The 22,479-nt window shown below is 36.3% G+C and overlaps 1 protein-coding gene across 2 annotated transcripts in view; it reads left to right on the top strand.

Moving 5' to 3' along the window:
* The window catches only part of LRP12 (LDL receptor related protein 12), a 74,206-nt gene that overhangs the window by 16,802 nt on the left and 34,925 nt on the right, over positions 1-22,479 (top strand). The window contains exon 2 of one of the 2 annotated variants that reach the window (XM_047725963.1): positions 18,699-18,755. The exons of the other annotated variant lie outside the window; for it this stretch is intronic. Coding sequence (XP_047581919.1) covers positions 18,699-18,755 — 57 coding nt within the window. The remainder of the gene's footprint in view (positions 1-18,698; positions 18,756-22,479) is intronic. 2 annotated transcript variants of the gene reach the window in all.

Consider the following 22,479-nt stretch of genomic DNA (forward strand, 5'->3'; position numbering starts at 1 on the left):
TTAAATGGGAACCCTACAATGGAGGAATCAGGTTGCCCTATCTATCCGTATTGATTGATCTCAGTCTCGTGAGAAGTAGGGCCAGCAGATAGTGTGTGCCTCCTAATGTGATACGATAGAGGATACATACAGCAGAAGCTCTGGAGTACTCCAACCCAAAATGCTGACCCTGTGTCAAATCTGCCGCCTACAGCAGGGGTGGGAACCGTGGCCTTGGAGCTAAACCCAGCCTGCCGCCTGTTTGTTGTCTTGTCTTGTTTTGTTTCCTCATAATGTTCAAATGCTACCAGTCTGGTGCATTTAAGTATTGTCTGTGGCCGCTTTCATGCTACGGTGTCAGAGTTGAGTAGTTGCAGCAGACACTGTGTGACACACAAAGCCCAAAATATTTACTGTCTGGCCCTTTTACAGAAAAAGTTTGCCAGTCCTTGCGCTAGATGAGCAAAGTTAAGTGACACCAAAAGCAAGTGTCACTGCAGAAAGCAGCCTCTTAAAAGACAACTGATCTAGTTTCTGAAACCAGTCCGCTATGGAAAGTAAGGGAGTATCACTCCAGATTAAGAGAGGCATAAACACACCCAGTGAAACATTGAGACTTTGGTTGGATCCTGCTTCAACTGTAAAAAGACATTTGTCAGTCAATCAGGAAACTCTGATTATGGCCTGGCTAGATTAAATGATACAAGTTATTAATTTTGTAAAAGGAAAGTATTGAAGTTGGGTGAGAGAGTACTGTCTGTATCTTTAGAGATGCGTATTGAAGATGCACATAGAGGTGAAATGATACGTGGCATGTATTTTAACATACTCCACACAAACATACAAAAGGAAATGAGTAGCAAACGTAGAAAAGTCAAACTCAAGATTCTGATATCAAGGCTCATATACTTTGCACTGTATCATCATGACATTGTATTCTAGCTCTGGTAGAATTTAGTATTTCCTTCTCAGTTGCTTTTAACCATTACTGACCTATCGTTTTAGAATTCCCTCATCTCTTGGAATCCATGTCAGTGTATGCACATCCTTAGCCTTCCCCTGTTCCACTGTATTTAAGCATCATTAACAGAGGAGCATCTATCAAGGATGAATCTACATCTTCTGGCCTTAGTGGGAGAAGAGCCCGGTATTCCATACATCATTCTGCTCCTCAGTAGCTATGAGATTTTAGTCCTGTCACTTAATGCTGAGTCTCAACTTCCTGGGCCATAAAATGGGAGTATCAATTATTCCTGGGATTGTTTTAAAATTAAGATGTATATTAAGAAAGTGCTTTGTACATGATGAAATTATTACCCAAAATATGACCCATTTATATTTTGGAAAATACAGTGGGGAAGTTAAATGCATGGTCTTTACAATAGGACAGACCTTGGTTTGCGTACAATTTCATAACCGTATCACCTTAAGTGAGTTATTTATTCTTTCTAAAAGTCGGTTTCTTAATTTGTAAACTAGGGGTAATACCTCAAATATTTGTTCTGATGATTAAGTAAATTAAAATTTGTGGAAGTACATAGTATAGCACTAATACATACTAGGTAGATAAATATTTTTTCTCTTGTTCACTTGGAGAAACATACCAACATATCAGAGATAGGTATGTGTATGCTGCATAATATTTTATGGTTATGTGAAAAGGATAATCCTCAACTTCGTGTATGATACTTCTATAGGGAAATGCCACATTGACAGAATACACAGCAAGGCACTATATTAAGATTCTGTGAAAGAATATTATGAGATGAGCTTTTGTAAAGTAAAGAACCAGCCATTTGCTCAAAGAGAAAAGAATTCTTTAAACATATTCATTAGATTGATGAGCTATAAGCTATTAAGAACCCAGGAGTCACTGATGATCAGAAATGTAAAAGCATCAAAGCCTTTGGTTTGGTGTCTCCCCTAACACCACCCCCCGAGCAAGTTACTAAAGCTAATGCAGAGTAGAATCTCTTGCAGTTTGTAGACTGAAGCTGCTCATGAGCTTTGAACAGTCGTTTACCAAATATTTTACATATTGAAGGACAGTGGTAAGGAATAGCTCTCTCTAAAGCCCATAATCCAAGTGAACGATCGGATCTGAAATCTTGCTTCCCCCTTAATAGCTGTCTTCCTATTTATATTCCTCCATCTTCTTGCCTGTTAGCTCTGGAGCAAACTATAACGTGAAGCCAGATTATTAATTATATGAGGGTGTTTCATGCTTAATTTCAAAACCTGATAATTTTGATTCATTAATCCAACAAACATTTACTGAGATCTAACTCTGTCAGAATCTGGAAGATAGTTGTTGGGGAATAAGAAGGCAGGGAGAAAGTGAAAATGAGAAAAAGAGGGGAGAAGAAAGAGAGGAAGATTTTCTTTGCTATAAAGACACTCTGAATTTGATGTGGAAGATGCCCAGTTAATAACCCAAAACAAGATGATAAGGACTGTGGTGGTAATATGCTCATAACTCAGTGCTGACACGATGTACTGTGGGGACATCAGGAATGACTCTTAACTCACTCCGCAATTGATAGAGATCTGTTTCCCAAGCCCAGCTGAAGGAGTTAGGCGAGGAACTGGTGATGGCACGGTGGACTGTTTCAGGGAGAGAGAACATCATGTTCAGAAATACCACAGTTTCAGAGACTGTACTTTGGCAGTGTGTCAAAACCAGAATATGTATGTATGAGGTAAACGTAGACAAGGAGTAGTAAAAGTTAAGGGTCAAGAGATAGAAAAGAGCCAGATTCCAGTGGGCCCTGGAGGCTCTTACTACATATAAGGAGTTGAGCCAGTTACAGTTTTATAAGCTGAAGGTTAATATCAGATATGCCTTTATAAAAGGTCTCTAGTAGCACTGTGAAGAATGGATCAGCGAACTATGAGACCAAAAGTAGGAAGCTTGCAAGCTAAGTCATTTATTCATACATTTAGCAAATACACTTGACCCTTGAACAATGAAGAGGTTAGGGATGCCGACCCCTCCCACACACACAGCCAAAAATCCATGTATAGGAGCGCCTGGGTGGCTCAGTGGGTTAAAGCCTCTGCCTTCGGCTCAGGACATGATCCCAGGGTTCTGGGATCGAGCCCCGTATCGGGCTCTCTGCTCAGCAGGGAGTCTGCCTCTCTCTCTCTCTCTCTGCCTGCTTGTGATCTCTGCCTACTTGTGATCTCTGTCTGTCAATAAATAAATAAATAAAAAGCTTTAAAAAAAATCCATGTATAACTTTTGACTCCCCTGATATATTAACCACTAATAGCCTATTGTTGACTGGAAGCCTTGCTGATAACATAGTTGATTAACATATTTTGTACATCATATGTATCATATACTGTATTCTCACAATCAAGTAAGCTATAGAAAAGAAAATGTTACTTAGAAAATCATAAGAGAAAATACAGATACAGTACTATACTGTATTTGCCCCCCCACCAATCCATGTGTAGATGCACCTGTGCAGTTCAAGGTTTTTGAACTTCAACCAGTATTGTCCAAGAGTCAGTTGTACTTATCAAATGTCTGCTGCAGACTAGTCACTCCTTTGTGTTTCTGTCATTGTGGAGCTTATTATTTAATGCAATAAAACAGGAAAGAAATATCAGTAACATGAAGGAAGGATATAGCAAGATAGGGAAGAATCAAACTTAATATATAATTCATGAGCAGAAGAAGGGGATGGCGAAGAAGAAATCAGAAATGACTTCCAGGTTTTTATGTGGACAACTGAGAGATGCTGGCATCATTCACCAAGGTAGAGAGTATATGCAGAGGAGCAGACTGAGAGTTGATAAAAGGAATTCAGTTTCGGACATGAGTCTGAAATACCTAGGTAATATTAAGGTAATACTTAATTCCTGTTCAATAGGAAGTTAAAAGACAATTTTTAATATGGAAATAATAATAGCAGCTCCTTTATAGGGTGATTTTGAAGATTAAATGAACTGAAGCATGGAAATGGCTTAGACCATCATCTGGCAAATAGTACTCCTCCTATTAGTTGTTGCTGTCGTTATTTCAGGAGTATGGGCTTTGAGCTAGACAGATCTGCCTAAATCCTGGCAATGCCACCTCGAGCAATTCTCTTAACCTCTTTAATTCTGTTTCTCTGCATGTGAAATGGGGATAGTATCTATTTTACAAGGATGCTGTAAGAATTAGTAATAGTGTATGAAAAACACCAACCACTGTGACTGGCATAAGGTGAATGTTGGGGAGGGGATGAGTATCAGGATAAAAATTTGCAGCTCAAGAGAAGATTCTGATTAGGAGTAGAAATTGAGATTTATCAGCATGGAGAACTTAAACCTTTAAACATATATGCTAAAAAGAAGCAGTTTCTAGAAAGAGAGAAGATAATATGCCAAAAAAGACCTCTGAATGGTTGGCAGAGGAGATGACTTACTGAGAGTACTGGTTGAGTAAGTTGTTTGGAGAATAAAGAATAATGATGGACTCGTTTAGTTTTTGAGGGAATTGAAGGTAGAGAAGGATAAGGCTTATTAAAAGGTTTTGCTCCTTGGGGCGCCTGGGTGGCTCAGTGGATTAAGCCGCTGCCTTCGGCTCAGGTCATGATCTCAGGGTCCTGGGATCGAGCCCCGTATCGGGCTCTCTGCTCAGCAGGGAGCCTGCTTCCTCCTCTCTCTCTGACTGCCTCTCTGCCTGCTTGTGATCTCTCTCTGTCAAATAAATAAATAAAATCTTAAAAAAAAAAAAAAAAGGTTTTGCTCCTTGATCAGTTGAAACCATGAATTTTTAGTGACATTGTCGTTCCTCATAGTTATGTGATTTTTTCCAGCTATCAGAAAACTGGATTCAGAGTTTGTATTCCTGAGGATGAAGTATTTGATAGGTGGGTCATTGGTAATCTTTGCTTGAGTTTCAGAAATGTGCTGGAGTAAAAGCTAGATTGAGGAAGGGCTTGAGCAGATGATAGGTAGGGAAGCTCCATTAGTGAGTGTAAATTCTTTCAAAACGTTGGCTGAGAAAGGAAAGACTAAGAAAAGAAATGGAGAGGTGCACTAACAAGAAAAAGGTTTTCTTTTATGAATGAGGAAGACCTGAATATATATGTTATCAAGAGAAGACAAAGGAACCAGAAGAGAGGAAAGATCTGAAGGGAAGGGAAAGAGGGGGACTAATGAATGACTCCAGGACCCAGAGTGATTTTAGACACTGTGTCCTCAACTCCTACTGTGGAGCCTCTGATAAACTTGAGAATTTTCTTCCCACTCAATGAAAAACTATTCATAATGTCATGTTCTCTGGTCATTGATATTACCAGAAGTAGAAGCGAAATACTCACTGTCTCATCTTGCATAAATAATAAAGGTAAGAAAAAAAACAGCAGTATGGATATTTGATACAAAAAAAAAAAAAAGAAAAGAAAAGAAAACATGGAGTTGATGTCAAGAAAAACTTAAATTTATAAAAGATACTATGATTTTAACAATTTAGTAATTTCTTTTAAGCTTTGTCAAAAGTATACTTTAAAAACGTAAATGGTTACGGGGCACCTGGGTGGCTCAGTGGGTTAAGCCTCTGCCTTCAGCTCAGGTCATGATCTCAGGGTCCTGGGATCGAGCCCTACATTGGGCTCTCTGCTTGGCAGGGAGCCTGCTTCCCCCTTCTCTCTGCCTGCCTCTCTGCCTACTTGTGATCTCTCTCGCTCTCTGTCAAATAAATAAAATAAAAAAATAAAAAAAAAACGTAAATGGTTACTGATTTTTAAATTCTGCTTTCTTTATATTTCTACCTGTACAGGGGTATTTTCCTATAGCCTGACACATTAAAAATCATTTATGTTTATTGTTATTAATCTGAAAACACTGTTTCTATTTGTTTGCTTTGGTCTGTTGGTAAATAACATAGTGTTATCCATGAAGTTAGCAAAAATAGGGAAGCTGCAGTCATACATTACTCTTCTCATTATTGAGTCTCATGTATAAGAACGTTTTTGAAAGTGACCTATTGCTATAGGGGAGGGTAATGTATATACTTTAGTATTTATATTAAATGATAGTTCTTGTACCATGTTGTCAATAATATTAAAAAAGGCATCACCTTTATAATTTCTTAACTGTAACATTATAAAGAAAAACTTGGAACTAAGTAGCTATGTAGTTTTATGTTGTGTTAATTTTTGTCAGAAGGTAGTATTCCAGTACTTAATATTCAGTCCACATGAATTAACTTGCAAAAGTAATATATATTGTAATGAGTCAAACAAAGAAATGTGTCAGCAACAAAAGCTTATCATTTCTGTCCTCCTTTCTGTCTTGGAGATGGGGTTAAGTAGGTAGGATAACAGTGGTAGCAGTTTATTTTGTATCCTTCCATTCATTTTTCTTTTTTTTTTTTTAAGATTTTTATTTATTTATTTGACAGACAGAGATCACAAGTAGGCAGAGAGGCAGGCAGAGAAAGAGAGAGAAGGAAACAGGCTCCCTGCTGAGCAGAGAGCCCCATGCGGGGCTCCATCCCAGGACCCTGGGATCATGACCTGAGCCGAAGGCAGAGGCTTTAACCCACTGAGCCACCCAGGTGCCCCCTTCCATTCTTTTTTCTATACTGTAACTTGGATTCACAAAATACACCAGAGGTCACAAATTCAAATTCTAACCAAGACCAAGAAAGTAATACAAATGAACTAAGAGGGTAGGGTATCAGTGTCAGAATGACAATAGAAAGTCATGGGCACTTGGTCACCTAAGAAAAAATATGTCCTTATTCTAAAAGAGATCAGCTCAGTAGGTTTGCATGCACAAATACATTTAGACAGATATTCAAGGGAAGCCAAGATATTTATTGTTTTTAAGTGAAAACTCAATTTTTTTTTAAAAGATTTTTATTTACTTATTTGACAGAGAGAGATCACAGGTAGGCAGAGAGGCAGGCAGAGAGAGGGAAGCAGGCTCCCCACTGAACAGAGAGCCCGATGTGGAGCTCGATCCCACGACCCTGGGATCATGACCTGAGCCGAAGGCAGAGGCTTAACCCACTGAGCCACCCAGGCGCCCCGAAAACTCAATTTTTAATGTTGGAATTAAGAAGATCTTGATTTGAGTGTATCCCTCCCACTTAACTAGCTGAAGAATCTTGCACATTTTACTTAATCTGAGTCAGTTTCCTCATCCATAACATGGGGGATAACAGTATCTATTCTTAGGAAGAAGATTAAAATAATACTTCATGAGTTCAGTACAGTGGTAATGCCTTGTAAATGTTGACTGTGAGCAGTAGTTCTCTGACTTTAGGAGTATGGAAAGGGAATTGACTGTGCAGGGTCCCAGGGAGCTCATTTGGGGATGAAATATGTGTCTTGATTGTAGTGGTGGTTGCAGAACTGTGTGCATTTGTTAGAACTCATCAAACCGTATACTTGGAATTAATGAACTTTTTGCATGTAAATTAAACCTCAACAAAGCCAATTTTTAAAAAAAGATAGCTGCCTTTCCCTTCTCTCTGTACTTCAGTTATGTCAACTATTAAAAACAGAGTTGACATCAGAGTTTTCCAGCATGTTTTTCTCCTGTATCCCTTTGCAACCCAGTCACAGGTTCCCATATTGCAGAAGATTTTGCCCGTTGAGAAACAAGAAAGAAAGAACTTCCTTTATTTGTCAGTTTCACTTTTCTGTTGTACTAAGCTTACCATGTACTGGGTTATCTGTTTGGGTACTATGCCTGGTACCTTAAGTAAAGCGGCCACTAGTCACTTTTCAGGAATGTTATAATGTAATCAACAAGCTAATTACCTACTGTTGAGTAATAAGCTATGATATCTAATAAACACAAAAAATTAGAAGCAAAAACAATATATTGGTGTTTCCTTAAATGAGAATAAATACTAGTAGCACCCAGTGTGTGTGCATGTGTGTATACACACACATCCCAACTTATTCTGTGAGGCCAGTATTACCCAAATACAAGAGAAAGAAAACTACTACTTTCCCTTATTATATAAATACAGAAGTCCTCTACCAAATACCAGCAAACCAAATCCAGCAATATGTAAATAGGATTATAAACTATGACCAGATGGGATCCTTCCCAGGAATGTGAGGTTCAACACAGGAAAGTCAGCCAGTGTGATACAGCATATTGATAGAATAAATGACAAAATCACAGAGAAATCTCAGTAGACACAAGGAAGACATTTGACAATAGCCAACACCATTTCATAATAAAAACACGGAAGAAACTAGGAATAGAAGGACGCTTCCTCAGCCTAATAAAGGGCATCTATGAAAAATCCACAGCTAACATCATACTTAATGGTGAAAGACTGAAAGCTCTCTATGATCAGGAGCAAGACAAGGATGTCCACTCTCACTTCTTTAATCAGCATCGTATTAGAGGTTCTAGGCAGGCAGTTAGGCAAGGAAAAAAGTCATCTTAATTGGAAGTGAGGAATTAAAACTATCTTAGCTTATGGATTTGACATACTTGTACATTAAAAAAAAGTTCCAGGGAATTCACAAAAAGTTTATCAGAGCTAATAAACAAGTTCAGCAAGGTTGCAAGATATAAGAAAAATATGTATTACTATATACTAACAATGAAGAGCTGAAAAATCTAGTTAAGAAATTAGTTCCATTAACAATAGAATGAGAAGCTCCTGGCTGGCTCAGTTGGTAGAGCATGCAACTCTTGATCTCAGGATTTGAGTTCGAGCGCCACATTAGGTGTAGAGATTACTTAAAAATATTTTAAAAGTAGCATGAAAAATAATAAAATATTTAATAGACTTAACAGTGCAAATCTTAAACTCTGAAAGTGCAAAATATTGTGGCTAGAAATTAAAGATGTCCTGAAAATGGAAAGACATCCCCATATGTATGTATTTGACATAATATTTGTTGAGAATTGGTATTAATACTCACTAAGTTGATCTGTAGATTTAACACAGTCCCTACCAAAATCTCAGTTCTCTTTAAAGGAATTGACAAGCTGATCCTTAAATTCATATAGAAATTCAACAAATCAGAATAACAAAAACAATCTTAATGAAGAACAAATTTGGAGGAATCCTGTTTCCTGACTTCAAAACGTATTGCAGTTTCCAGAGGAAGACAGCATGACACTGGTATAGGAATAGACAGATCCATGAAATAGAATTGAGTGTCCAGATATAAAAGCTTACATCTGTAGTCATTTGATTTTTGGCAAGAGTGCCAGAATAATTCAGTAGGGAAAGAGTAATCTTTTCATCAAGTTGTAATGAGACAACTGGTTAAGCCATATGCAAAAAAGTGGAATTTGACCCCTTCCTCAACCGCGTACAATACTTAACTCCAAATGGACTAAAGGCAACATATAAGTGCTAAAACTATAAAATTCTTAGAAGAAAACATAGGAGTAAATCTTTGTGACCTTGGATTAGGAAATGGATGCTTAGCCATGACAGCAAAACACAAGTAATAAAATTAAAAGTGGGTGAATTGGACTGGCTCAAATTTAAAAAAAACAACACTGTGCTTCAAAGGATGCGATCAAAAAAGGGAAAAGTCAAACTACGAAATGGGAGAAAATATTTGCAAATCATATATCTGATAAGTTAATATCTACAATATGTAAAGAATTCTTACAACTCAACAAAACAAAAGACAAATCCAGTCAACTGTGAAATAGACATTTCTCCAAAGAATATACAAAGCCAGCAAACACACGAAAAGAACTTCAAAATCATTACTCTAAATTAAGGAAATGCAAATCAAAACCACAGTGATACCATGTCATACCCATAAGGATACCTAAGATAAAAAGGGACTCTAAGAAGTGTTGGTGAAGTTGTAAAGGTATTGGAACTCTTACACATTGCTGATGGGAGTGTACAGCCATTTGGAAAACAATTTCGCATTTCCTCATAAAGGTAGATGTGGTGTTACTAAAAGACCAGGCACTTTCACTCTGTATATACTCAAGAACTGAAAACTATATCCACACAAAAACTTGTACAGAAATATTTATAGCTGCATTATTTATAAAAAGTGGAAACAACCCAAATGTTTGTCAGCTGATAAGTAGATAAGCAATATGTAGTTTATCCCTACAATGACCATAAATGGTCATCCCTATTTGACCATAAAATGGAGTGCAGTAGTGATTAATGGAACAAAATGAATGAACCATAAAAACATTAAGCTGAGTGAAAGAAGCCAGACTCATAAGATCACATATTGTATGATTCTGTTTATATTAAATGTCCAGAATAAGCAAACCCATAGAGACAGAGCCAGAAACTAGTTGTTGTTAGGGGCTACAGGAGGACAGAAAGACGAATAACTGCTAATAGGTATAAGCTGCTTTTTGGGGGTGAGGAGAACAGTCAGTCATGTATATTGGTAATGGTTGCATGGCTTTTGAACATACTAAAAACCACTTTTAAAATCTGAATTTTGTGGTGTATGAAGTATATCAATCTCTTATAAGAAGTATAGGTGTATAATTTCTTCTGCTTTTTCCCCTGAGTTCTGAATCCCTTCAAATTTTCTTATTGACTCTTGTGAACCATAGGAGTCACAGGTAGGAACCTTTGAACTTATATAGTCTTTATGGTTCCTTTGTAGTATATTTTGTGAGTTTCTACATCAGTGGGCTATTTTAGAATAAAGAAAATTTTTTCCATTTGTATGAACAGTGTCACTGAGGTTCTCAACAGTAGGATTCATATCTATCTTGCATGTTCTTTAAGGGATTGATTCATTCACTGAATATTAAGAACTTGGGTTTGTTTGGCGTTTGTACTTTGACTAATAGTTCATTGTTATTATACCCTTATTTGAAGACCTTTCTTTCTTTTTTTTTAAAGATTTTATTTATTTATTTGACAGAGAGAAATCACAAGTAGGCAGAGAGGCAGGCAGAGAGAGAGGAGGAAGCAGACTCCCTGCTGAGCAGAAAGCCCGACGCGGGGCTCGAACCCAGGACCTGGGATCATGACCTGAGCCGAAGGCAGCTGCTTAACCCACTGAGCCACCCAGGCGCCCCTTGAAGACCTTTCTAACATAAAACCTTATTAACATAATACTACAGGAATTCTAAACATACAGAAACATTGAACTCACAAATGTCTGTTAAGACTGGTTTGAAAATTTAAAAGTATTTTTTTCTAAAAAGTAATGCTATAAATGATTATTACTCTTATTTTAAGGGTTGGGTAGGTTCAGGCCAGTTCATAAAAGATTATTAAATCCATAAAGAATGGCTGCAATTAAAATGATTAAAACAATACTTTCAAAATACAATTAATTAAAGAAAGCAGGTCTCAGTCTTCCAGGAGTTTCTTGATCTTTTTTTCCATGAAACATCGCATTATAGGTATTTGTTAGGCACTACAGAGCCTCTCTTGAGAAGAATGTACTGAATTTTTCATATACTTTGAAGGTATCTTGGTCGAGTAAACATTTGGGGAAAGTGTGTGTATTAGTCTGCTTGGGCTGCCTTAATGAAAAACTCCAGACTGGGCGGGGGGAGGGTAAAACAACACAAATTTATTTTCTGACAGTTCTGGAGGCTTACAGTCTAAGATCAAGGTGCCATCAGTGTTGGTTTCTGATGAGGTTTTTCTTCCTGGTTTTTGGTGCCTTTTTCATTGTGTCCTCACATGACCTCTTTCCTGCACAGATGGAGAAAGAGATTCTTTATATCTCTTAAGGAAATCAGTCTTATTAGATTAGGCTTCCCACTTTATGACTTCTTTTAACCATAATTATCAGCCCACATTGGGGTTGGGGTTAATATATGAATTTTGGGTGACACAATTCAGTTTTAAAACAGTGTGCAAGTCTTTACTTTAACCAGACCAAAAGAAGTAACTATGTTCAGTGTTCTAACTGGGGGGGCGGGGGAAAGGTGTCTGGCTGGCTCAGTTGGTAAAACATGTAACTCTTGATCTTTTTGGGGTCATGAATTTGTGCCCCACGTTAACAGTAGAGTTTACTTTAAAAAAAAAAAAAAAGAAAGATGAGATTGGGCACTATCAGAGCTTAATACCTAAAGATTTAAAAGCAATTTAGAAAACTATTACAATGGGGCTGCCTGGGTGGCTCAGTGGGTTAAGCCTCTGCCTTCAGCTCAGGTCATGATCTCAGGGTCCTGGGATCGAGTCCCACATCAGGCTCTCTGCTAGGCAGGGAGACTGCTTCCTCCTCTCTTTCTCTCTACTTCTGATCTCTCTCTGTCAAATAAATAAAATCTTTTAAAAAAAATATTACTATGACTTCACAACATGAAAATCTGGAAAGAAAGATAGTCTAGGGAGGTTATTAAGATCTCAAAAATAATTTCTGGTTATTAAAATTCTAAACAATCCCAAAAGGATTGAATGGTGAAGAAATTAAGTGGTTGCTCAATGACTTCAGACTAAGGAAGAACATATTCCTAAGATAGAAAGGATATTTAACCAACAATAGATTATAAATATTACTAATGTAGAGAAAACTCAGGATTGAGCAAAAATGCCAAGAAAAATAAAATGGTCTTTAAAACACTTATTTGTAGGATAAAGAATTAGCAGAAGGGCATATAGAGATATTGCTTGGGCAGATACTAATACTGGCAACGTTCACGTCTCCTCTATCAACATAGGAAGCTCTTCAGACCAAAAGGATGAGTAGCCATTTTTGAAAAGCTTCTTGAAGGACACAGCTGCAAAGATTATAGGAGTTCATTCAGGCATTCTAAACAACTTTAAGAGTTCTGATTTGGATACTAAAATATTCCCAAGGAATGAGAGAAGGAAAGAAAGGTCAGAAGAGTGGAAACAGAAAATGCAGTTTTGATTTTCCAAACCAGGGTGGGAGAAGAATGAGAATTCCATAAGTCAGCAACTACTCGTGGTGCCCTGGGGAAGATTATAAATAGAGAATACAATAAAGGAGAATACACAAGAACATATAGGAGAGGAAATAAATCTTTAAGTTATATGGATTTGGTAAGAACAAGGTTAGAGAAACTATTTCCTTTTCTGATTGATAATCAAACTAGTAGAAATGTTGGAGACAAATGCTTGTTATCTTCTACGGGGGTCAACAAGTTTTCTTATACCCTTTACGCAATTTAGAAAAATTTGGTCTGGATACTAGAACAATGAATTTAGGCTCTCCTGAAATGTAGCAGTGTTCAGAAAATCTCCAGGAGAAAGCTAGTGCAATAATAGGGCTCATCTTAATTTGTTTCCCTTTTCTCAGAAATCATAGTCTTATACTGCCTATTGTTCAGTGTCTGAATTTTTTTCCACATTTTTTTTCAACTTTTTAAGTTGTTCATAGCAGAGTTACTGATCCATTACCAATTACTCTGTCATGAACAACAGCAGGATTTCTGTGTCAGGGTTTTTAAATATCATATTTTATTGCTACTAAAAGGGGTCTCTATCTTCTGACTGACTCTTGTTTGTATTTACAAAGGCTTTGACTTCTGTATGCTGTATTTTATATCCTACTTTACTATATGCTACTTTACTAATTTTATATTGCTTAAATTATTTTTCTGTTGACTGTTTTCAGTTTTCCAAATAGATATACAATTATATCATCTACAGATAGACGTGGTTTTACCTCCTTTTTTCCAATTCTTATGTTTATAATTGGTCTATTTGCATTAGCTAATAGTAGTAACTACAGTGGATACCCCTGTTTTCCGTTCCTATTTTTAGTAGAAAAGTCTCTAGGGCTTCCCACCTGAATAAGAAGCTTGCTAATTTTACTTTGTATCTTTGTTTTTATTTCATATATTTTTCATTATTTTCTCAATAGATTGTCAACTCTTTGGGACAAGGACTATGCCTATTACTTACATACTGACCTACCATTTGTTTATTTGAGCAGATATGGACTAAGTATCTCCTAATATGTGTTATGTTCTGTGCTAGTCACTCATCAGCAAAACAAAACAAACCCAAGTTGTGTCCCATCACCACATCACACAACCCCCCAACCCTGCTGCCAGCATTAAGATGTGGTGGGAAATACAGACATTACACAGATAACACAAGTGTGGTAAATTTTCAAAATACTATAGGAGCCTATAACAGAAAGATCTAACCTAGTACAGGGAGATCAGGAAATACCTCTCTAAATAAATAGTATTAAAGCAAAGTCTAAAGACAAGAAAGACAGCTGACACTTTTGTAAGAGAAATCCAGTGTTTCTGGAAAGAAGAAATAGAGTAGAAAAGTGGATCACAAGAGATGAAGCCTTTGAAGTAGTTAGGAAGAGCTAATAGTGTGGAGAGTCTGGTAAGCCCTATTAGGGTTTGGGACTTTTCCCTTCAGTATAGTAGCAAAATAGGAATGATGTTTGCTTTTGTGTGTAGCAATGTATTTATGTTTGATAACTGTTCTCATGACACATAGAAAATGAGATTGCAGGATGCTGAGTACATAAGTTACTTGTAAATGATGCTCATTAACTTTTAAACCAGTGACTTTCCCACCTATAAACTGTAATCGCTGTGGCAGTGGGCTTTAATTCTGAGAGCTAAGTACTACTTCTTTTGTAAACAAGAAATATATTCATTCTGAATTCTCTTTAAAAAGTAAGGAACACAAACTTCTTATTGTCTGTGGATTTGAATTTTCAGTTCGTCCAATTACTAGCTTTTTGAAAAAAATCACTAAATTGCCAGAAGTTTCTGTTTTCTTATCTCTAAAATGAACTCTTGTTACAAGGATGAGCTGAGGGAGGGGTTGTAAAGCATTTAGGATTGGGGGGACACATATTTATCAAATCTTAGCTGTATTTATTATTTAAGAACTTCCGATCTCAAAAAGAATAAACACACAGAATGTTACCAAGTAATAGGGATGCAGACCATGAACTTAGGCATTCTCTTAATGATGACAGCTGATTATTCAGGTGAGTAAACCATGTCTTAGGAGAAGTAGTTTAATTAAGGTTCGTGACTGAATAAATAGTAGAGCTGGGGATGATTCCAGGGAGTCTGGTCCCAGAGCTCAGACTCACTCGTGCTAAATACCCGCTTTTCTAAAACAGTATCTCTTTTGGAAGATTCTTTCTCTCTCATTAGATTGCAGCCAAAAACTGAAAACCATCTTGCATTTTGGAAGGAAAAAATGATTAAATGGGGGAGCTTGATCATCTTTGTAATTTGGTTAGTGGGACTAAAAAATTTTAAGTCATAATACATTATTTCCTGATTTAGGTGATCATAAAACTTTTTCTTACTTGATCACTGTTTCTTTAGGAGTTCTAATTAATTTGCTGATCCATTAATGAGCTACTAATGTTATAAAGGAGTAATGTTTTATCAGACTGTGTGTTTTTCCAGTGCATGTTACTCTAAAGGGGACTCCTGCGAGAATATCTAGCGTGACTACATTTGAACCCTGTAGTTTTAGTAAGGAGATGTTATGTCTACATCCTCATATGTGGGGTTTTCTTTGGTTGGGAGCCGAAGGAAGGGCATTTGGGAGAATGTAAGTTGATTTGGGAGCAGTTTTCTTATAATATCGAAATAATTGTGTTACATAACTGTCATCTTTGTAAAAATACTTTTAAGAGTGGTAGTATACATAAAGTAACTCACTTCATGTGATACTTATTATAAGAAATGGGGTAGTTTGTTTGATGTTAACAGAAATTATCATTGATTTTTTTAACTTCTAAATAGGGTGTTTTTTTTTTTTTTAAGGTAGAATACATGTATGGGAAACTACCAGTATCATGTTTTATGTTTTTAGGTATTTATTAGTTTTTAAAATACTTAATAATACATTTATGAAATTGTAATATTTGATATTATTTCACACTATATCAGACTAATGTTTATTTAGAATGGTGGGGGGGGAAGAATGGTGGGAAATGAACTATCTTTTCTTCAACTATTTTTTTGGTAATATTAATAAAATTTATGAAGCAGTCCACACCTGTTGTAACAAACTCAGTCAATGCTGAAGTGCAGAAACCAGGTCTTCCTCTCTAATTCCTGTTCCAGAGGTTTTCTTCCACAATTTGTATATACCCTTAGACTCTTTATATATAGAGAGAGAGAGTATATCTATGTCTATATATATAGATAGATAGATCATGTGCTTATAGAAACATATGCATTTAACTATGCATACATCATCTTAAAGTTAAAATTAGATCATAGTTCTAATCAGATCATATTTTAATGTTACTTTGAAACATATAACTTAATGTGCAAATCTTTCCAAGTTAATATATATAGAATTAATTCAGTTTATTGAATATTTTACTAAAGGCTATATTAGCTTATTCATTTGCATGCTGATGGAGATTTAGATTAAATTCTGTTTTTTTTCTATTTTAGAGAATTTTACTAAGCACTACAAAATAGATAGTCTCCATTTTAGAGGTGAAACTAAGACACAGAGAGGTTAGGAAACTTGACCTGAGTTGCATAGCAAATAAGTGGTAGAGCTGGTATTAGAATCCTGGCAATCCAGTCCACGTTTCAATCTTAAATACTACATTATGTTATTCTTTTCCTCCTGCCTATCTTTAGTCTATCTGCTGAATTAAAAAAAAAAAATCAATGTATGAAATGTATTTAATATTAAAACTTTCCTGAGGATAATTTAGTATGCTGCCTTAGGGATGTTGGGAAAAACCTTAGGGTCACAGACTATACAGCTGTAATTTATGATTATAATATAGGAGTGGAAGATTCAAGCCAGTGTTACTCAAATGTTAATTGTGCATACAAATTTCTGGGAGTAGGGGAAGCATCTTTTTAAAATGTACATTCTGATTCAGTAATCCGAGACTGCATTTGTAATAAGTTCCTTATGATGCCGGTACTGCTGATCTGCTTGTTGAGTAGCAACACTTTGGGCAGTTTATACCGCCCTTTGGCAAATCTTGTTAGTTGTTTTATTGAATCAGTTTTTATGTCATTTTATTTATGCTACCAATTTTTATAAGTTGTATGTGTTGAAGAAATAGGTGGGAGTTTCTAGTTTCAGTTCTACATCTGTATAGCATTTAACATTGCTGGGAAAATTAATCATGGCTTCTGTAGTATTAATGCACAATACTTAAATAACAACAATCAGATTCATTTATGTACTAAATACAGCTTACACACCTATGTCACCATTTCCACTGTATCGTTTATGATGGAGGGATACACATTTTCTTTTTTTTTTTTTAAATCTTTATTTATTTGACAGAGAGAGATCACAAGTAAGCAGAGAGCCAGGCAGAGAGGGAGAGGGGAAGCAGGCTCCCCGGTGAGCAGAGAGCCCGATGCGGGGCTCGATCCCAGGACCCTGAGATCATGACCTGAGCCGAAGGCAGAGGCTTAACCCACTGAGCCACCCAGGTGCCCCAGGGATACACATTTTCATTATGAAGGCTATTGCTATGGTTGAACTAAAAGGCTGTTTGATGGCTATTTTTGTTTTGGTAATAGCATATTTTACATAGTTACAAAAGTGAATACCTTTTCAGTGCTATGTCACGTACTCTATCAATTGGCGTGATTTGATGTCATCATCATGACCTCCCTCATTTATTCATTCATCAGCTCTTTGAGCACCTGCTCTGTTCTAGGAGCTGTGCGTGCAAGGGTGAGCCAAATAAACACAGTCTGCCTTCCTAGGGCCTAGTGCATTGGGGGGGGGGGTGCTGTACAATAATCAAGCAATCGTGGAAGTGTGATGGTTGTAAAAGACAAGTTGTTACCTGCTATGCTTGCTGTTGTCTCTACTCTTTCAACCCTCAAAGAGAATCCTGCCATAGCTCTCTAAGCTTCTCCCACCCAGCTTCCTCCCCTGCCCCACTGCAAGAATTCTTTCTCTGCCAGCTGGATTCCTGAGATGTTGTAGTGCCAAACCTACCTAATAACTGGAGGGAGACTTTACAAGATGAAGGGACACCATTCACATTAATTGGAGTAAATATCCTCGGCACTTTGGATGGGAGTTTGAGGTGACCCTTAGTAACTTATTTCAGTTATTTTCATGTTTCCAAGTGCCCAACTTTGTAGGAAGAGGTATAGGAAATTGGCAGATAGGAAAATAGAGTATAATTCTGTCCCTACTCTTAAGACTATTCGAGTTGTTGATGAGAAGAAGTTGAAAGATATAGAAGACAGTGCAAGACTTTATTATTTGTTTTAAGTACCAACGGGTAGAATCCTTAAGCAGGAGCCACATCGTGGACTGACTGAACAAGCTGTTAGTGGAATGCTGTTTTTAAGAAGTATGTGATTCTTGGGGCCCTGGGTGGCTCAGTTGGTTAAGCATCTGCTATTGATTTCGGCTCAGGGCATGATTTCAGGGTCGTGAGATCAAGCCCCACCTCAGGCCCTATTCTAAGCGAGGAGCCTGCTTGAGATTCCCACTCCCTCTCTCTCTGCCCCACTCCCTTCTCACACGCACTCCCTCCCTCTAAAAACAAAAAAATATGAGATTCCCTCTTTTCTAATAGTAGTTCCGAGTTTTCTTCTGAAACAATTTTTTTCTGATAGTAATTACATCTGTATATTTGATCTTCATATATATTACACTGCATGGTTGTGATTTCCAAAATGTTTTGTTATCCCTGATACTACTATAATTTGGGGCTTCGCTGTATTGTTTTGAAGGTTATTGTAAGAGAATTTACTTTCTGAGTATTACAAAGCAGTTCTGTGTAGTTTTTCTTTTAAAGGTAGAATCTGAAAAACTTTTATAAATTTTATCTTGGAAATTAGTTTATTATTATGTTTAATTTTAGGAAATGGTGCTCTTGCAGAACATTCTGAAAATGTGCATATTTCAGGAGTGTCAGCTGGTAAGTCATTTTTTTGTAATGTTTAAATTTCATGCATGACTTATATGGTAAATATTGAAAGCCACCTGGTATCTTACAAAGTGATATTTGGCTATAAAAATTATTACCGCTTTTGCAGCATGTAATAAGGAATGAAGTAACTGGAACATGGAGAAATTCTCATAAGATAAAATTGATACTTGCATGCCCGTGGATTGATTATACTTTTCCAAACATACGGCATAATTATTTTTTCATACAAACATTGAACCCAAAAAAAAAAAAATTAACTCAAGTTGAATTAGTATTTTCTTTCCTTACGAAGTTATATAAAATGAAATTTATGAAAATGTAATTTTGAATGCTATTTCTAGTATTAGAGCCTTAGAAGTTAAACATTTTGCTTGATTTTTATATTTGAGTACTACTATATATAAAATTGTTGTTCTGGAGTACACAATTTATATGTTATTTAAAAAAAAACAACCAAACAACATATTCGTATCCATGAAATTCAGAAACCTGAATTTTTTCCACTCATTTTTTCTACTCATCTAAACCTTTATAACTTAATAATTATGTAAAAGCCTGTAACTATTATAATTTTCCTTCTTAACATGCCTTTCACAGCTTTGTTTCCATTTGTGCTCTATCAACCCTAATTACTTAAAAGATAAAAATCTTTTATTTTTGCATATACTGAAATAGAGTTTCTTACCATTATGTTATTATTTACCTTTAGTCTTGATAAGTTTTATGTAGGTAAAAAAAAAAATTACACTTTGTGTATTTATCAAACTACCGATTGATTTTTTTCATGCCATCTTGTACTTTTTTCCTCACATGAAGCAAAACAGAGTTTCCTCTTTCTGTTTTATGCCTGATTTTATATTCACAAAGTGAATAGACTTAACAAAACTTCTAAGAGATAGTTTGCACAGCCGAACATATTGACAAGTGTGATTTTCTGAAAATGGAAGCAAGTGCCTTTGTAGCCCACCTAGACCCTTTCACAGTTTGTCTCTTCTAGTTGTGTGATTTTACACGTCAAGCAAAAATAAGCTTTATTTGAAAAATAACCTTAATTTTCTCCCTTTTCTATTTTGAATAGCTAATGAAAATTAGGATTATCTTTCCAAGTTGTCACTATGAAATAAGAAGATTGTGTGCAAACATTTTAACTTACACAATCAAATGATATTGTCTAATTCAGTGATTTTTAAAAATGCTGGTCTAAGGACCCCTTTTAAGCTTTTAAAATACTGAGGACCGTGTTAATCTACTTGGGTTTCCATAACAAAATACATTAGGCTGAGTGGCATACATAACGGATATATTTATTTTCTCATAGTTCAAGAGTCCAGAAGTTCAAGACCAAGGTGTTAGCAGGGCTAGTTTCTAGTGAGATCTCTCTTCTTAGGTTGCAAATGGACAGTGTCTTGCTGTGTCCTTACATGGCCTTCCATCTGTGTGCAGAGAGATTCCTGGTGTCTGTTGCTCCTATAAGGACCCCAAGTCCTGTAGGATTTGATCCTACCCTTAGGACCTCATTTAACTTCATTTTCCTCCTGAAAGGCTCTATTTCCCAATACAATGACACTGGGCTTCAACAAATGAGTTTGAAAGAGGGCCCAATTCAGTCCATAACAAGGACTTCAAAGGATTTTTTAATGTAGGTTATAGCTACTGATATTTACTGTATTTGAAATTAAAAATGAGAAATTGTTTTAAAATGCATTGTTTGGAAATAACAGTAATGAATCTATTGCATGTTTACATCAATAAAATAATGTTATAAAAATGAATTTTCCAAAACAAAAACATCAATAAGAAGAATGGCATTGTTTTATAATTTTGCAGTCTCAAAGAATGGCTTAAAAGAATATAGCTGGATTCTCACATCTGTTTCTGCATTCAGTCTTTTGTAATATGTTATTCTGTTTGACATATATGAAAACAATTTAGTCTCACACTGATGTGTAATTGAAAAAAGGAGGAGTATTTTAATAGCCTTTGCAGATAATTGTAAGTGTTCTTCTTTGCTACCATACCAAAATTCAATAATTTGTACTTCAAAGTTAATTTTGAGTAGAATCTGAAACCATTTTAGTGAACTTTTTGTTCTCTGTTACATAAAATCCCAGTTGGCCTTTCTTGCCCTTGGGATGAATATTTTTTCTTACCATCCATCATTTTTTTTAATGCCTTAATAATTTACAAAATAATGGTGTTCTGAGTTATGCAGATTTATATGGAGCATGAGAGTTATGGCAATTTGGACAGATAACAGTATTCGGAATTTTGCTTCAACTCATCAAGATTAGATTCTACTTCTTAATTTTTATGTTTGCTTGAAATTAGACTAAAAACTACTAAGCTTTGATGTTTGTTGAATGTCAGAATTACCATTATATAGATTCCTGTTTGAAAAAAAATTTAGTTTAAAAATTTAGCACTTAGAATATGTAGAGTGCGTTTTTCATATATTAATCCTGTTTATTTTTTAAAAAGGTTTTATTTATTTATTCATTCATTCATTCATTTATCAGAGGGAGAGAGAGTGAGAGTGCCCACAAGCAGGCAGAGCAGCAGGCAGAAGCAGAGAGAGAAGCAGGCTCCCCGCTGAGCAAGTAGCCTCATGCGGGACCCAATCCCAGGACCCTGGGATCATGACCTGAGCTGAAGGCAGCGTCTTAACTGACTGAGCCACCGAGGTGTCCCTGTTTATTTTCTTTAATGTTGATTTTTCTACTTCTGCATTTCAGACATATATTTAGAAATGTGCGTTCATTTGATAGGGTTGCCATAACAAAGCACTGTAAACCAGGTGACTTAATAAAAGTTTGTTTTCTCACAAGTCTGGAGGCTAAAATCTGAGATCAGTGTGTTGATAGAGCTGATTTCTTCTGAGATCTCTATTTGGCTTGCAGGTGGCAGTCTTCTCCCTGTATCTTCACAGGTCTTTGTTCTGTGTCTCTGTGTGCTAATCTCTTCTTATAAGGACACCAGTCCTATTGGATCAGTCAGTACAGTCCACCCGTATGACCTCATTTTAATTTAATTACCTCTTTTATGACTCTGACCCCAAATCCAGTCACATCCTGAGGTACAAAAGGTTAGGACTTTAACATAGGAGTTTTGGGAGTGAACAATTCAGCACATAACAAAATGTATATTTTAATTAAATGTTTATGCATCAATAAAATGCTTAACTTCACAGGTCAGTGAAACCTTATTACGACTTATTGTTTATCCTGAAAGTTATTCTTATAAAATCTTTCTTCTGTGGAAGGAGAATAATATGAAATCCAATTATTATGGGTAATATGGAAGGGCAAGAATAATATGAAACCCATTAAAAAATAAGTTGAGGGGTGCCTGGGTGGCTCAGTGGGTTAAAGCCTCTGCCTTCGGCTCAGGTCATGATCCCAGGGACCTGGGATCGAGCCCTGCATCGAGCTCTCTGCTCAGCGGGGAGCCTGCTTCCTCCTCTCTCTCTGCCTGCCTTTCTGCCTACTTGTGACCTCTGTCTGTCAAATAAATAAATAAAATCATTTATAAAAAAATAATAATAAGTTGATACAGTCTCAAAATGTGCTTTCAGATATACAGACTCATTATGGTTTTGCTGTCGTATGCAGCTGTAGAACATGTAATGCTTGGCACGGTCTAAGCTGTCTGATTTCTGTGCATCCCCACGTGAAATGAGAGTGCCTTGGGGGCTGGTCTAAATGATCTAGCCTTT

This window comes from Lutra lutra, chromosome 4 (assembly GCF_902655055.1).
Source record: "Lutra lutra chromosome 4, mLutLut1.2, whole genome shotgun sequence".
Taxonomy (NCBI): Eukaryota; Metazoa; Chordata; class Mammalia; order Carnivora; family Mustelidae; genus Lutra; species Lutra lutra.